Source organism: Branchiostoma belcheri, unplaced genomic scaffold, assembly GCF_001625305.1.
Source record: "Branchiostoma belcheri isolate BF01 breed outbred unplaced genomic scaffold, Haploidv18h27 scaffold52, whole genome shotgun sequence".
Lineage (NCBI taxonomy): Eukaryota > Metazoa > Chordata > Leptocardii > Amphioxiformes > Branchiostomatidae > Branchiostoma > Branchiostoma belcheri.
Window position 1 is genome coordinate 1,117,278 of NW_017804154.1, and position 14,797 is coordinate 1,132,074.

General features: G+C 42.4%; 2 protein-coding genes across 2 annotated transcripts in view; one reads left to right on the forward strand and one right to left on the reverse strand.

Moving 5' to 3' along the window:
* The window catches only part of LOC109480663, a 12,967-nt gene extending 4,449 nt beyond the window's left edge, over positions 1 to 8,518 (reverse strand). The window contains exons 1-17 of the mRNA XM_019782892.1: positions 8,291 to 8,518; positions 7,632 to 7,790; positions 7,359 to 7,480; positions 6,990 to 7,119; positions 6,693 to 6,771; positions 6,170 to 6,306; positions 5,847 to 5,937; positions 5,446 to 5,567; positions 5,100 to 5,183; positions 4,505 to 4,588; positions 4,184 to 4,296; positions 3,793 to 3,930; positions 3,413 to 3,589; positions 3,054 to 3,120; positions 1,738 to 1,767; positions 1,186 to 1,578; positions 746 to 791 (exon numbers count right to left, since the gene is read on the reverse strand). Coding sequence (XP_019638451.1) covers positions 746 to 791; positions 1,186 to 1,578; positions 1,738 to 1,767; positions 3,054 to 3,120; positions 3,413 to 3,589; positions 3,793 to 3,930; positions 4,184 to 4,296; positions 4,505 to 4,588; positions 5,100 to 5,183; positions 5,446 to 5,567; positions 5,847 to 5,937; positions 6,170 to 6,306; positions 6,693 to 6,771; positions 6,990 to 7,119; positions 7,359 to 7,480; positions 7,632 to 7,790; positions 8,291 to 8,359 — 2,041 coding nt within the window. The 5' untranslated portion in view covers positions 8,360 to 8,518. The remainder of the gene's footprint in view (positions 1 to 745; positions 792 to 1,185; positions 1,579 to 1,737; positions 1,768 to 3,053; positions 3,121 to 3,412; positions 3,590 to 3,792; positions 3,931 to 4,183; positions 4,297 to 4,504; positions 4,589 to 5,099; positions 5,184 to 5,445; positions 5,568 to 5,846; positions 5,938 to 6,169; positions 6,307 to 6,692; positions 6,772 to 6,989; positions 7,120 to 7,358; positions 7,481 to 7,631; positions 7,791 to 8,290) is intronic.
* Positions 8,519 to 8,614: 96 nt separating this feature from the next.
* Positions 8,615 to 13,503, forward strand: LOC109480710 (alpha-galactosidase 2-like). Its single transcript, XM_019782946.1, has 7 exons — positions 8,615 to 8,723; positions 9,046 to 9,201; positions 9,840 to 10,037; positions 11,065 to 11,466; positions 11,600 to 11,731; positions 12,048 to 12,236; positions 12,556 to 13,503. Exons 4-7 carry the CDS (start codon positions 11,196 to 11,198, stop codon positions 12,846 to 12,848), a joined length of 885 nt encoding a protein of 294 aa, XP_019638505.1. The 5' UTR covers positions 8,615 to 8,723; positions 9,046 to 9,201; positions 9,840 to 10,037; positions 11,065 to 11,195; the 3' UTR covers positions 12,849 to 13,503.
* The last annotated feature ends 1,294 nt before the right edge of the window (positions 13,504 to 14,797 follow it).

Below are 14,797 nucleotides of genomic sequence, written 5' to 3' on the forward strand. Positions count from 1 at the left end.
CCACACAGTTTTGCATCTGCAATGTTATTGCAGCAATAGAACATTTGATTGAAGATTCTTTTTAAAAAGAAATATCAACTATCAACCATGAACCATGAATAAATGTGATGGGAAGACAAAATGTAAGACTGAGCCAGGTCATCAGATCCAATCTACACCGCCCACACGGAACCTCTTATTACTGTCCTGTAAGTTTATTGTGGGCTGCTTGCGAGCCCTGTTCATTGGAAACAGTAGTCGTGTCACGTTAATTATGTATGAAAGGCTCAGCAGGCTAGGATTACACACTCGCATGCAACAAGTATCTGATGTCTTTACATACAGACTATCCAGCTAAAATTGCACGAGCAAATAAAGAACATTAGAAGAAGGATTGAAGTAATTATGGAGAGAAAAAAGTCTGTTGCACCCATAGATGGAAATGAATGGAAACAGGAAAATGTGCTAAGTGACCAATTATGTGTCTAATCAAGGACTACATTGGGCACATTACCTATTGAATGAGAGCCAGTCTGACCAGTTTTTATTATGGTGTTAATTTTAACAGTTTGGGAAAAACAAAAATCCATATTCGTACTGTTCTTTACAATGGGAAAAATCATAAAGAATCTTATACAGAATGAATGTGCAAATTCTCCTTTCTTGCCTGCAGCCTAAATCATTTGTTTGTTTTTCAGGATCTAAATGGAAAGAAAGTGGTCTGGTTGCCAGGAGACACTATATCAATATTATTCTTTCCTTTCACCATAATCCCTGGTCCATTGCAGGATAAGGACAGAGTGCCAATCAAACTGCAGAGGAAAGTAGTTTAGAACTAATTCACTACAAGTATAAGGAATGCAATAATTACATACTCCTCGCCAGAATCTTGATCGTTTTGCTATTGGATTACAACACAATACTGTTGTCTATGAGGAGGCATTTTCTAATCCCTTAGAGACTTGAACAAAATTTTACATGAATCACAATGTGTAATGGCGTCATATTTAAACGATGTATGTAATTTGGATTTGATCAGGGAAACCTTCCAAAATTCTGAAAACCTAGATATGCAAAAGAGCGCATCCGGCGAAGTCCGTGCAGGTCCGTCATTTTCTTCATTACAAGATTCTTGCATATATCAACTTGTCATTTCATCGCACTGAAAATTAACCCAAATTTGATTTCTGGGATGTCTGGCCTTACCGGTGTTGACGCTGCTGGAGTGGCGGCTGGTGTGTTGGCTGGAGTTGTTTGAGCAGCGGTCGGACTCGCCAGGGTGGTGTTTGTGATGTTGCCGGGGGTACTGGTGCCCCCTCCCGCGGCAGCCTGTAGTGTCGTGCCGGTCCAGAAGAAGCTGTAGTAGATCGCCAGCACGATGGCTGCCAGCGACACGCAGAAAACGTAGGCGAAAACCGTGGCGAGACGAACCCACTTCTTGTTTGTCTTGGCGGCCATTTTTGCCTTCTTATCGGAGGTGAACGTCGGCGGCTTGCTGTCGTGCGGGTAGCCGGTGGGGGCATGCTGCTTGGCGGAGCTGGGCGCGGTGGAAACAGGTGGCACGTCCCGCTGCATGGTGGAGCGCCTGGCGGTAGCCGTCTTCAAGAGGAGGAGGGTAATTTGGTACCTAAGGGAACCAACCTACGCCTGTGCCTGTCAGGTTTTCTGACGTAGAATTTCACAATGATTTCACGCTTTGCAGCAAAGATAACACCTCTTGAAAAAACGAAGCCTTTCGTGTGCGCTACCGTGTCTTACCTGGCGCAACCGGTGCTGCGGGATGTACACCTGATGATGAGGGACAACTCAGTACTGAAAGAAGGGGGTTTAGCAGATATTAAATGTACAATGTAGTTTACGGTTCAAACCTGTAAGATTCTGTAACAGTGCAAATACAGTGCTTCTTTGCAATCGACACAATTATGGCGCATTTGAGTACACTGATGATCGGAAACTAGCAGGACTCAGCGGACACAGTGATGTATAATGGTCCATCCCCGTTTTGTGGGATATTTACGACGTAACGGCGGATGTCATCCCGTGTAAATATTCATGACGTCATTACGGGCAGATACTCTCGCTTTTACCAGGCGTCTGGTACACTGAGTCTGTGCCAGAAACCCATCTCCAATAAGCCCAAGGAGACGTATGGTTTCAGCTTGTTTTATACCAGCTTTTCGCGTTTTGTTCCTCTTTTCTTCTTAAATGGACGCATCGCCCTATACATGAAGGAGAATCCATCATGAGTTTCATTTTGACAGGGCTATAATCAAGTCGATAGCTTAATTGTAAGTCTCAATTAGTGAATTAATTAAACTGGGAAATGGCTTCAAATTACAATCAAGATGATATCCACCAGACATGATTGTGCTTGGGATTTGTTGGATTAGTACGTGTAGCTACTTAACCTTGTACATGTAATTCAGTTTGTTAGTAAACTGCTTCAGTAATATTCCAAGATTTTAATTGTTTTTTTTTTAATGCAAGTCTCTTGCAATAAGTATATCAGATCCTGATGATTTGAATAACAGAATAATTACAATGTACTCCATAAATTAATGCCATAGATTATCTGCAATCTAGGACATCTGTAAAATGGCAGCATGTCAAAAACATAAGAAATATGCTAGTGCTTATACATGCACTGCAATGAAGATTGCCTATAACCTCCTCTGAACCAGGCCACCACCAATAAAACTTGCATTGGAGAATTTGAACATCTTTCACACAATCATTCCACTGCTGAACCATCAAACTTTTACATTTGTTAAGCCTTGCAATAAGTTGTTTAAAGATTTTAAGAAGCGGGATACTGTAAATTGTACATGTATAAAAGTATTCAAGATTGATACGTTTTTGATAGCGTTAATAGTAATTTCTGATAGTGCTCTTAAAAGAATATCAATGTCTTTCGATGATACAGGTATCTGTTTATTGCACTTAATGTGAATAAAATTTATTTGTGTACATTTTCAGATTTGAATATTTACACCCAAAATATAGGCCAACATCCAAAGCGATAATAGCTTTGATTATACATGGTACATGTGTAAGTACAGTGTCATGAGCTATACTCTTGTGGACCCCTCCAGACTTGAGTCCAGGGCAGCAGGTTGTCCATGCGCTCTTCTCGCCTTGTCCCTGTCATGTAAATAATTGTAAACAATCAATTACAACTTGTTCATTTCACTAACAATAATTATGAAGTAGTGTGGAGCAGCAGTAAAATTATTATCTTTCACTTAATATCATGTGGTGACCATTTAGGAATAAATTGAATGACAAAAGTTGCCACATTACTTACACAGGCCCTATATTGCTTTTCTTATGGTTTTGAAATAACGACGGCACAAGAAGTGCTGCTATCCCTTGTCTGACTGTCAGTTAAGCATCAGCCCACCATTCCCTTTAAGCTTGACTGTGACAGACTAACCGTTTGTGTTCCAAAGCTGCCTTGGTGAGCCTCCTCCTCTCCTCAGTGATGGGATAACTCCACAGGAAGAGGAGGGAGATGAGGATGAAGACAATAGGAGCAGGAGCCACCAACATCCTCAGGGTGAAGCCGACTATGGCAGACTGGGAGCAGGCCCCGGTGACATAACCAGCAGCTCTGGGAGAGTGGAATTGTTCTACATTTACTCAAATGCAAAATGCAAGGATACTGATACAAAGATATCTGTATTGTATAATGTACAAAAACAAGCTGTGCAAATCCCATTTTAGGATGTAATGATGATATAATATAAAGTTTTATGTCACTGTCCAAAAAAATGGTTGTCATATCTTTGTACGACTTGTGAAAGTTCTACTTACTCCAGAGTGAGTGTGGATAGTCCTAAAGAAATGCCAGCAGCAAATTTGGTGAAAAAGACATAAAAGGAGTAGAAGATGGCCTCCCTCCTCGTGCCTGTCTTCAGTGTGAAGTCATCCACAACATCAGGTAACATGGACCTAGAGATACAGTGCATCACCAGTAAGGGAACAAATTTGTCAACAACCAAGGGCTCAAATTTTAGCATTCAACCAACACCCAGAAGGTTCTGGTCTCTTTGCTTGAAATCACTAATCTCATAATGTCTCTGACCACTCTAAGTCTCAAAGAAAAAGGTCCCGGTAGCTGATACAAAACATGAAAAGAACAAGGTACATGAAAAAATGACTGGTGTTTGACTGTTGTAGGGCAGTTGTTTTATCCATGACTCACCATGGCAACAGGAAGGCAACAGAGATTCCCACTCCTCCCAGTATGGTGATGGGGTAGACGGCATAAAGGTTCCCCGGGAGGTACAACAGAGTGAACAGGGTGGGGATAAATACCTGGAACAAAAGTACCAAACAAGTTTGTTTCATTATAACAAGATCAATGTCACTAACATTACAGAATGCCAAATGAAATCAAAGCCACCAACATTTTCTGGATTAAAAAAAATCAAATTGTACTATTCTGTAAAACAGGACCAAACTACAATGCCATTGACTGTAACTTAGTGGGTCTATGATAAGGTTTTAGACAGAGTTGACCTACTGCAGTTCCCCAGAAGAGAGCTGTTTTCTTCCCATACTTGACAAGACACCACTGCCAGACTGGCATGCACAGAATTGCTGCTCCCTAAGCCAGATCAACATAATGACTATGAGCAACAGGAAAAGAGTAACTGTACAATCATGCAACATGTAGATACATGCTATATACTGACAAACTGACAAGATCAGTTTGATCTGTCAAGGAATATTGCATGCAATACATTACTTAACAGGTTGGCAAAGACAAGGTATCATATCATCCCATAAATAAAATTTTCTGTGGGTTTCAAGATACCAAACCAGAATAGCAGATATCCAACCTTGCATTTCTACAAAATAATGATTTAAAAAAATAATAATTATGAAAGGACAGAAATACCTTGGATGTGCCCAGCAGAGTAGGGCATGATGGGAAAACTGTCAAGCACATCAGAAATATGTATAGAATACATTTGAGAAGTAGAAGAAGAAGTAGAACAGGAGCTCATAACAATAACAAGTTCCATTCATAAGTCTCTTAACTACTAATAACTTAAAATCATAACAACAAGAAGACTGGACAGAATCATTTTGCAATTCAAGTCCTGGTTACTGACCAATAAGGCAAGGATGAGGTTCTGGAACTGATCTCCCAGGCCCAGGGAATGCTGACAGAACAAGGCAAAGTTACCCTGTACAGACTGGGTGAGAAGTACATGTAGTACAATGGTTAGTATGGTTACTAGTACTGATCCACAAAGCCATCGTATATACACTAGTAGATGTAGAAAAGCATGTACACATGTATGCCAATATAATAACAACACGCATTTCAGTACTTTTGTTTGCCAAATGTCATTATTTGTAAGAACTATGAAATCTGATTTATTGTTATTCATAGCCCTGAGACCAGTGTGACGAAAGATCACTGAACAGTCCAAATCCTCATTAAAAAAGGCTCACCTGAATGGCCAGTGATAGGAAGAGGAAGCTCATGGTGAGTTTGACATATGGACCGTGTTTGAAGACCAGCTTCAGTCCCTGGAAAAATGATGCCTCCTCTTCTTCACTGCCTCCTTCTACATCTGAGGGGAATGAAATGCAGGTACATGTACTTTATACAACGCCAACAAGATGGCGGACTCACTCCCGTGGACACGTCCGCATGCGCGGACTGAACCAACCCAACACAGGGGTGGCGCAAGATGCACATTTGTGAGAACTGTAACTTGTAAAGCCAGATGACGTCATTTCAGTAGCCTGTGTTGCACAATCTCTCACTAGGTACTATTGGCCCCTGTCAGAGACTCTTTATTGGAGCTGAAACAAGATGTTCACATGACAATCAAAATTGCTTTCCTCACCTTTCCTTTCTGTCACTCCAAAAAACACAGTTGCAGCACAGAAGAGGTAGAATCCACACATCACACCGGCACCAACAAGATAGGCTCTTTCCTACAACAGATAAGTAGTGAGAGGATAACAAAGGATTAGTGTATGAGGTTACTCAGGTGATTAACTCTAACTTTAATCTTGTACTTATAATAAGATATCAACTTGTCAAACATGTGCTTCAAAAGCAATAAAATGCATAAGAGTGGGGTAAAAAAAAAGGTTAAAGAAAGAAGAAACAACTTTACAATCATTTACAAATCTAGTAAAATGATATCAGCGAGTAGAAACCAACCATATTTGCCCTGATCACAGGACTAACAGTGGCTCCAGGGTTGTCACAGTCTGTTTCTGTGGACCCGCCAATACCAGCAACGATCTGTCCCTGGATAGCACTGCCGAGTAACACCCCAAGAACCTCACAGAACATTCCTGGACAAGTAAGCACAGAACTTACAGTATGTAGCAGTGAATCAATACAATTATTAAAGGGATATGCTAACTTTTTCCTACAGCAAATCAAGGACTTAATGCTACATGTACACACCCATCATATCACTGGATGTTCTGCATGCATCGGAAAATTATGAATTCTTATATTACCAAAGAAACGAGTGCAAGACGCTTGTGTCTAGACGTACTTGTGAAAATGCCTGCTTCCTAGAAAATTTATGGTTCAACAACTGCAGTTTCGAAATACGTACCTGTATTTTGCAATTTAATCAATGCTGTAAAAGAGCTACTTCTTATATTTTGCTCATTATCTATAATAAACCCCTTTGATTTCTCACTGGCTCATGACTTGTGCATGTACTTACTGTATGCTGTAGCAGAGTCCCGCTCTTTGGGGTCAGCACTGAGGTAAATGGTCAGGGCGGTGTAAGGCACATGGAAGCACTGAAGACAACAGGGAGACTGTCAGTGTGAAGAAAACTTCAGAACTAAGAAGATAAATGGCATTTACTGACAATAAATCTGTGACACATACTTTATATGCATGTGTGTATTTGTGTGTGTGTGTGTGTGTGTGTGTGTGTGTGTGTGTGTGTGTCCATCCATCTATCCAGCTACACATGTAGCATTACATCCAAAGTTGAAGAAAGTGAGTGACTTACACTGAGTGCTGCTTCAAATAGACAGTACATGAGGAAGTACCATCCCAGCCTTGCCTCTTCACTAAAGTCTGTTGGCACGTACCACAGAAAGAAGTAAGACGCCACTCCAAATGGAGCTGAGAAAATAATCCTGTGTAGGGACAGAGTTAAAGAATTTGTCACTTCAAAAAACTCACCTGTATGTACAAAACATTCTTTTACTTCACTGTTCCCTTAGCAGAGCCTGATATATCTGGTATCTTCCAATACGAAGCAAAGATAGTCATAAGTATAAAATGCGGTATTACTAAGCCATCAACTTTAAAAAAAAACTATGTCCTATCTACATTTTACTTATTTCAGTCACTTAGACAATAAATCCTGGCCTACCATGGTCTCAGCTTGCCCCATCTTGTGTTGGTCTTACTGACCAGGAATCCCACCAGAGGGTCAGTTATGGCGTCCCAAGCACGGCCTCCAAATAAGATGACTGATGCATATCCAGGTCGAATCTACCGGAAGAAAAGGAGCTACATGTATCTAACTTCTAAGGTCTGTGGTGTCTAAACTTAAGGTGGTATAAAAACCACCTGTTAGATGACATCAATCATTACAAGTGCAAACTAGATCACAAAGTCCCGATCTCGAAAAGCCATACATTACCTGTGCAACCTCCAGAAGAAAGATGGAGATGAAGAAGCCAATGATATTGTTGGTCATCTGGTACGGCATCCCTCCCAGGGCAAAACACACCTTGCTGACAAGAGACAAGGGTTTCCTGGGCGGGGTCCGTCTCTGGGGGTGGCCAAACGTTCCATTAGCCTATAAGGAGAGGAAAATGGCATCTAAACTTTGTATACGAAGATCTTTCTGATATTGATACATAATCTATCTCGTAATATCCAAGTCGTCTGATCATCATGATGGAATAAAGCCACTTCCTCTTTGTCATTGCTGAGGCTATGGACAGGATGGTCCTGTCAGCAATGCAATACTTTCTATTATTGACAGGACCGTCCTGTCAATAGCCATAGGCTAAATATTTATTGACTAGGGGAGTTTAGCCAGCGCAGAGTTCATTTGCCCGCGCACTTACAGGGGGAAATTAAGCGTCTCGCGGACTAACTCTCCTGGCCAACTATTTCCCTTTTTTACCGAATTCTAGGAATGCCTGGTGGAGGAAGGTGGTGGAAGTTACCAGTCGCCCCAGCTAATAAGTTACAAAATTCGCGGGACAGGCGTTCAGACGTCAATATTAAAGGGCATCATAAAGCATCCCGTCCCTTCCCACACATTCTTAAAGCACACACAACCGGCTTTACCTGTGGTCTGTCTGACGGGGCGGAATAACTGGCCAGCAAAGACTCCTCTTCCTCAGCCCCACCTGCCATACTTCCCCATCAGCTGATGTTTGACAACAACACGGACGAACTACGGCTTGACGTAAAATCGAACCAGTTTACCCAGTCATTCCAAAAACAATCTCTTACACAGTAACTATTTGAGGAAAAGATACAAGAATTTAACTATTTTATTTTGTTGAACTGGTGCCGCCTAACTGTGGTTGTTGCCGCGTTGGTCGGCAAATGACAAGGTTACCGCAAAACGGCAGTTCTGGAGACTGGGTCAAAGTGCGTCGGTCCGGCGAAGAGACCACGTTCCCGTCACATGATTGAGGAATATTTGTTTTTCTGTGTAATCATGTTTACATTATGCCAGCTGTAAATCACTAACGTTCTCTAGAAAATAAGAAAGGTATCCATTACTCCAGTTGTGGTTCTTTTTCCGTTTCTGTTTGGTGCCAGGCCAGCAAAATGTATGATGCTTGTCAATATACTGTATAGTAACATTCACTGTTAGTTTAAAATATAGTTCCTGATACCTGCTGTATAATTCCTTAGATCTTACTAACGTGACTGATCCTGTAAATTACTAGTAGTTCTCGGTGCAATGTCTCATTGTTGTGTAGTAGTGCTGAACTATTGTTAAAATCTGTATTGTTGTTTTCACATTTCTTCATTGACCACTGTTTTTCCTCTTTTCATTTCCCCAAATGCTAACTCTCGGGAAACCACAGTCGACAATGGGAGGTGCACGCCAGACGTTGGGGCTTGCCGTAGTGTTCCTGATGACGACCTGTCTCTGCACCTGTGGGCGGCCACCACGGGGCTGGAACAGCTATGACAACATGGATGGGTACAGTCTGATGATGAACGAAACAGCAGTGCTCCAGGTACGGACTGCACACCAGCTGTTTGTAATGCAAAAGTCCAGCTGCACCAATAACAGGTGGTTCAGGCGAGGTGCAGGTGATAACAGGTGTGTTTAGCAGCTGATGTGTGCTATAGTAAGGTCCTTTTCCAACTATGGCCCAGCCTGATCCGGACAATTCTTCCTTGTGGGAAAAGGGTATATGGCTCAGGTCAGGGTTCAGGTGATGCTGAGGTGCAGGTGTGTTCAGGTGTTATTTAACAGGTGTTCAGCAGCAGGTGTTCAGCAGCAGGTGTGCTTGAGTAATAATATTGGTTCAGATCAGGGTTCAGGTGATGTTGGGGTGCAGATGTGTTGAGGTGGGTAACAGGTGTGTTCAGGTGTTTAACAGGTGTTCAGCAGCAGGTGTGCAAGAGTAATAATATAGGTCCAGGTCAGGGTTAAAGTGATGTCGGGGTACAGGTATGTTGAGGTGGGTAACAGGTGTGTTCAGGTGTTTAGGGTCCTTTTCCCACTAGGATTTTTTTACGGTATCGTATCGAACTGTATCCAGATCGCTTCTGATCCTGGTCACATTCACATAGAGATAGTAGCATATGAACTGTTTTAGTGGAAAACAAAGGTGACTATACTATGTACTGGTTTCTATATCCTTTTCAGATTGCTGCAGCCCAGAGGTCCCAGCTGCTGTATTACGGTTATGATCACCTGGTGCTGGATGCCGGTTGGTTCTGGAACATCACGGCCGACGCTCCAATTTTGGATGACTTTGGTCGCCCCCTGCCAGACCCAGAACGCTTCCCTCCAGTAAGGGAACCAACGGGCTGGAGATTCTGGCTCGCCAAGTTCAGGACAAAGGTCAGTTTGGATTGTGTTGTTTAACCTTCTCCCTGCTGCCTAACCTGTAACCAAGGGAGAATTGGCAGCTACTAGTAAATGACTATATGTGTACTTCAGTGTGATCTGTTCTGTACATTTGTTATGGGTTCACCACACCACGAAGTGGTGGTGAACCCATATTGCTTTTTCTGATGTTTCTTCTCCTCCTTCTCCTCCTTCTCCTGCCATTTTTTAAATGGATTCAGCTTCTTCATTTTAGGGCCTAAGGTCCTGAAATTTGGTATGGAGGTACAGTGGGCAAATACCCCTAGGCGTTTTTTACATTTTTGTGATACAGGCTTTTAGAATGGTTTTATTTGAGTTTTTTGGCTGTGTTATAGCAAATGTATTACTGTGTTAGTGTGCCATGTTTACCACGTCTGGGCATGAGTCATCACAATGGAATGCAGGGCATCAACCAATAGGCATGCAGCTTTCCTCTATACTTCTTGCTGATTGGCTGTTGGGATTTAACTTGATTAACACCTGCACAGAGCATTTCCACCAGCACAGAGCATTTCTTGCTGATTGGCTGTTGGGATTTAACTTGATTAACACGTGCACAGAGCATTTCCATACTGACAGTATGTCTTTATTCAAGTGTTTTGGTAGGTATTTCAAGCTTTTCTGCTCCAGCATTGGAATGCGGGGCATGAACGTTTTTTTATTTATTTTGAAAATCAACAGTTTGCATTATGCAATTAAAAATCCTAACCAATAAAGTAGGGAATAGCTATCCAACTGTTGTTTTAGTTGTATGTTACTTCATATTATAGTTATATCAATGTAAATCATTGTTTTCCCTTGTGTTTCTCATTCTTTCCCTGCCATGTCGTAAAAAGTGGTGAACCCATCGCTGTATTTGCTCCAAAGCAAATATTGGCCTTTCTAGTTTCATTGTAATTTTGCGACTCCAGGAAGAATAGATTTCATGTAAATCTAATGGAGATCGAATAAACAAACAAACAAACATAGAGGTTAAAGCTCAACAGTTATTTTCTTACAGGTTTGAAGTTCGGTGTCTGGTTCCTCCGTGGGATTCCTTTGCAGGCAGTGAAGGACAAGCTGAGGATCTACGGCACACAGTACACAGCAGACCAGATCGCCCTGCCCAGCACGCAGTGTTCCTGGGACAACATGAACTATGGCATCAACACATCCCACCCTGCAGCCATGTACTACTACAGGTCTGTAACAGATATGTTCTCCTCCTGGGGCGTGGACTTTGTCAAAGCCGACTGCTTCTACGGAGGAGAGATTCACAAGGACGAGGTGGCGCTGTTCTCTCAGGCCGTCTCCCAGACGACAAGAACGATGACACTGTCGTACTCTCCGGGGAACGAGGCTAACGTGACCATTGCTCAGTGGTTGGTGGATAACGGGTATGCTGACATGTACAGAATAACAGGTGAGGGAGTTGTGGGATTATTGCCTACTGTTGGGGTTTTGGCTTAGCCTATGTCAAAAGTTACCCTTAGTTAGCAATTTTTAACCCATATTTATGGAATATCTTGTTAATACCTGAACTAATTTTCCTGCAGCTGATACGTGGGACAGCTGGACAGGTGCAGATGGAATCGCCAAACAGTTCCCGGCAGCTGCTGCACATGCTAAGCTGATAGGTGTAGGTGATACGTACCCTGACTTGGACCTCTTACCACTCGGACATTTAGGTGAGTTTTATTCACCTCAGTCTTCACCCAACATGTAGTGTATGTATCATATGATGATATCCAACTTATCTGTTTTGATATTATGTTGCTGTAACATAGCATGCAACATTTTTCAATATTTCAATGATATTTGGGTTGCAATGTTTTAAAATGTGTCAAATGATCACAGTTTAGTCTCAATGACTGCAATGCTCCACAACAAACCTTTTTGCAAGTAACACATGTAGGTGCTCAGGTGCACCCACAGCCAAAAATTAGGTGCACCAAAATGCATGTGCACTCAGTATTTCTGCCCTCATACATGCATGTCCTACAGGACACTTGACTGGAGCCCACAGCCCCCCACGCTCCACACGTCTGACCATGGTGGAACAGAAGACAGCTATGACCCTGTGGTGCATGGCCAGGTCACCCCTCATGTTTGGAGGGAAACTTCCCACAGACGACATGACTCTAGGCCTGCTGACTCACAAGGAGCTGCTCAGGCTGCATGAGTTTAGCATGGGTGAGTACAATTTCTTACCTCAGTATACAGATGTGAACCTGTGAAACCCAAGCTCTTTGTCCGGCGCTCAAGGAGCTGCCAACCCCAAGATTGGGTGGTGGACTAACTAGGGAGCCGGCAAAAAGCGAGGTTCAGTCAGGCTAACGGAGCTTGCATTTCCTATATACATAATCAGTGAGAAATTCGGAAAATTTACATATTTCATATATATTGCTCATATAATTTATGTATTTATTTTCAGACAGAAAATAAATAACATATAATCGCATATAAGCTCCTGATAAAGACAATGCGTAATGTACCTTTCCAACTTTTTCAGGAAACCGCCCAGTGTACCAATCTGGTGACACAGTGGTGTGGCACGCGGTCAGCACGAAGCCTGTCACTCTTGTAGAACACTATGTGGCCTTCTTCAACCTCGCAGTGGACCACTCCCTAACCGTGGCTGTCAACTTTACAGACCTCAGCCTTCCCTCAGGGCAACTGTACAGTGTGATAGATACCTGGGACAGCCATAATCTGGGCTTGTATAAGGATTCGTTCTCAGCTACTGTGTATGCACGAGGCTCTGGCTTGTACAGAATCATCAAAGACTTAACTCCACCTAGTTAGAAACAAAGTTGTGGCCACACTGCCATTGCTGCAAGCAATCATAATATATACAGCAGGGATGTTGCAGAACAACCTATTGCAGATGTTTTGTTTGAACTTTTGAGATGAAGTAAGCTTTTTAGTTATTCATGTTATATGTGATGCAATCTATGCATACAAGTGTCTGTAAATAGAATTCTAGAAGCTGCCTGGTTGGGGGTGGGGCAGAAGAACTATGCAGCTGATAAGCATGATGATATTATGGATATGATTCAAAGATGATATCATGGTCTTGGATATGTTAGAGATACATGCACTGCATGATGATGAAGGTTGTTAAAGGATATCATTTTTCACCGAAATGGTGACAACACTGACCATGGCATGTTTGTACAGGCTTTATTGGTCATCCAATTCTTCCATGTTTTGTCTGTATGGTCTAATTTTTTTTCTAAAACTTTTAATGGAGGGGATCTTGCCACTGAGAACAGTAGGCGTATCCTCATCTGATACTTGCTGTTAGATGTGCCAAGGCCAGGTATATGGCATGTGTTGCAGTGTAATACATGTATAACCAGCTGCTCCTGCATTGCTTGACTGCAAAACTGTTACCCTAAGGAAAGGGTGGACATACCAGCTATACAGATACAGATGTGCAATACAGATCCAAAATACTGATTGTGTTGTGTAGATGTTTTTTGACCATTGCCTGCCACTTCATTTATTTTACCAGGTTGTGAACTCTGGAGTCGTACACGGAAATGGGGCCACATCCATGGCTGTATATCTAACATACCCTTTTCAATGTAGATATGAACAATGCAACAAATGAATTCATCTCCAATGCATGTATAGGAAAGGTCACTGTTAATTGAGACAGAGATTTTGTAAAACTGTGCATTAAGTCATGTTAATAGTGGCATCAAAATTTTATTTTGTTTTTGAAGTTTGGATGTGAACTGCTCCACCTGAGTCGAACAAGCGTGTGTAACAAAGTCGAACAAGCGTGTTGAATTCAGATAAAAAGGCATGTATTGTAGGCGCTACATGTATTGTTGCCTTCTGACACTCAACACGACACCGGGTACGAGCGTCCTCTAGCGGAAGTCACTCAACGTGCGCAATGCGATTAAAAGTGCTAGATATGGCTCAGTCATCACCTCTTACGTTATGTGCTGTCTGTTGTTTGAATTAGCCTCTACCGGGCTTCCGAAGTGACTTGAAACAGTAGAAGTTGGCCAAATAGACAGATAACATGCCAGGGGGTTGGCAAACCGTACTTTTGAACGAACAAACTCCCCTGGCATGTTATCTGTCTATTTGGCCAATTTCTACTGTTTCCGGTAGTTTCCCTACTACCGCTTCCCTGCTACAGGCAAGGAGATTTTAAACCTCCTTGGTAGAGGCTAAAATTGGATGCAAAAACCTGGGATTATTGTGCTTCCTTATTGCGTAAATTGGTGTGATCTTACGTTAGACTTGAAACGGTGTCTAAACGACGGAGCTGTTTGCAAATACCTGCCAGCCAAACCGCTTCCTGTTTTTTTCGCGTTGTTCGTTCGACCACACTCATCCGCCCCGGTTCCCAGAGATCTGACTTCATAGCGGCTGAAAGACGTAAACAACATGTTTTTCACTCGGATTGTCCTTGAACTTCGATCGCCTCATCTTTTGCTTTCATAAGGAGAAGTGACGATTCCAAACGCGGAATAAACTGATTGAACCTCCCTGGAATAACTAGAGCGCAACATCCCTACATGCCCTCAGTTCAAAGTTGGCAACTTCTCAGAGCATCGAAACTTGATCCTGGCTCAATCTTCTGGAAGGCGCGCATGCATTGCAACAAAAGCACGCGAGTTGTCAAATGATTGATCGAAACACTTTCAAACCGCAAAAGGGAAACAGCGAACCGGATACCCGGGAGAAAAGGCGGTATAAACTGGAGTGTGCGCTCATGCTGCCGGCCGGCC

Excerpts from the sequence above, each read along its gene's own strand:
- LOC109480710 (XM_019782946.1), top strand. The coding sequence starts at position 11,196 with ATGAACTATGGCATCAACACATCCCACCCTGCAGCCATGTACTACTAC. Across the intron at positions 11,732-12,047 it reads CTTACCACTCGGACATTTAG|GACACTTGACTGGAGCCCAC; the intron begins GTGAGTTTTATT and ends CATGTCCTACAG. Across the intron at positions 12,237-12,555 it reads GCTGCATGAGTTTAGCATGG|GAAACCGCCCAGTGTACCAA; the intron begins GTGAGTACAATT and ends CAACTTTTTCAG.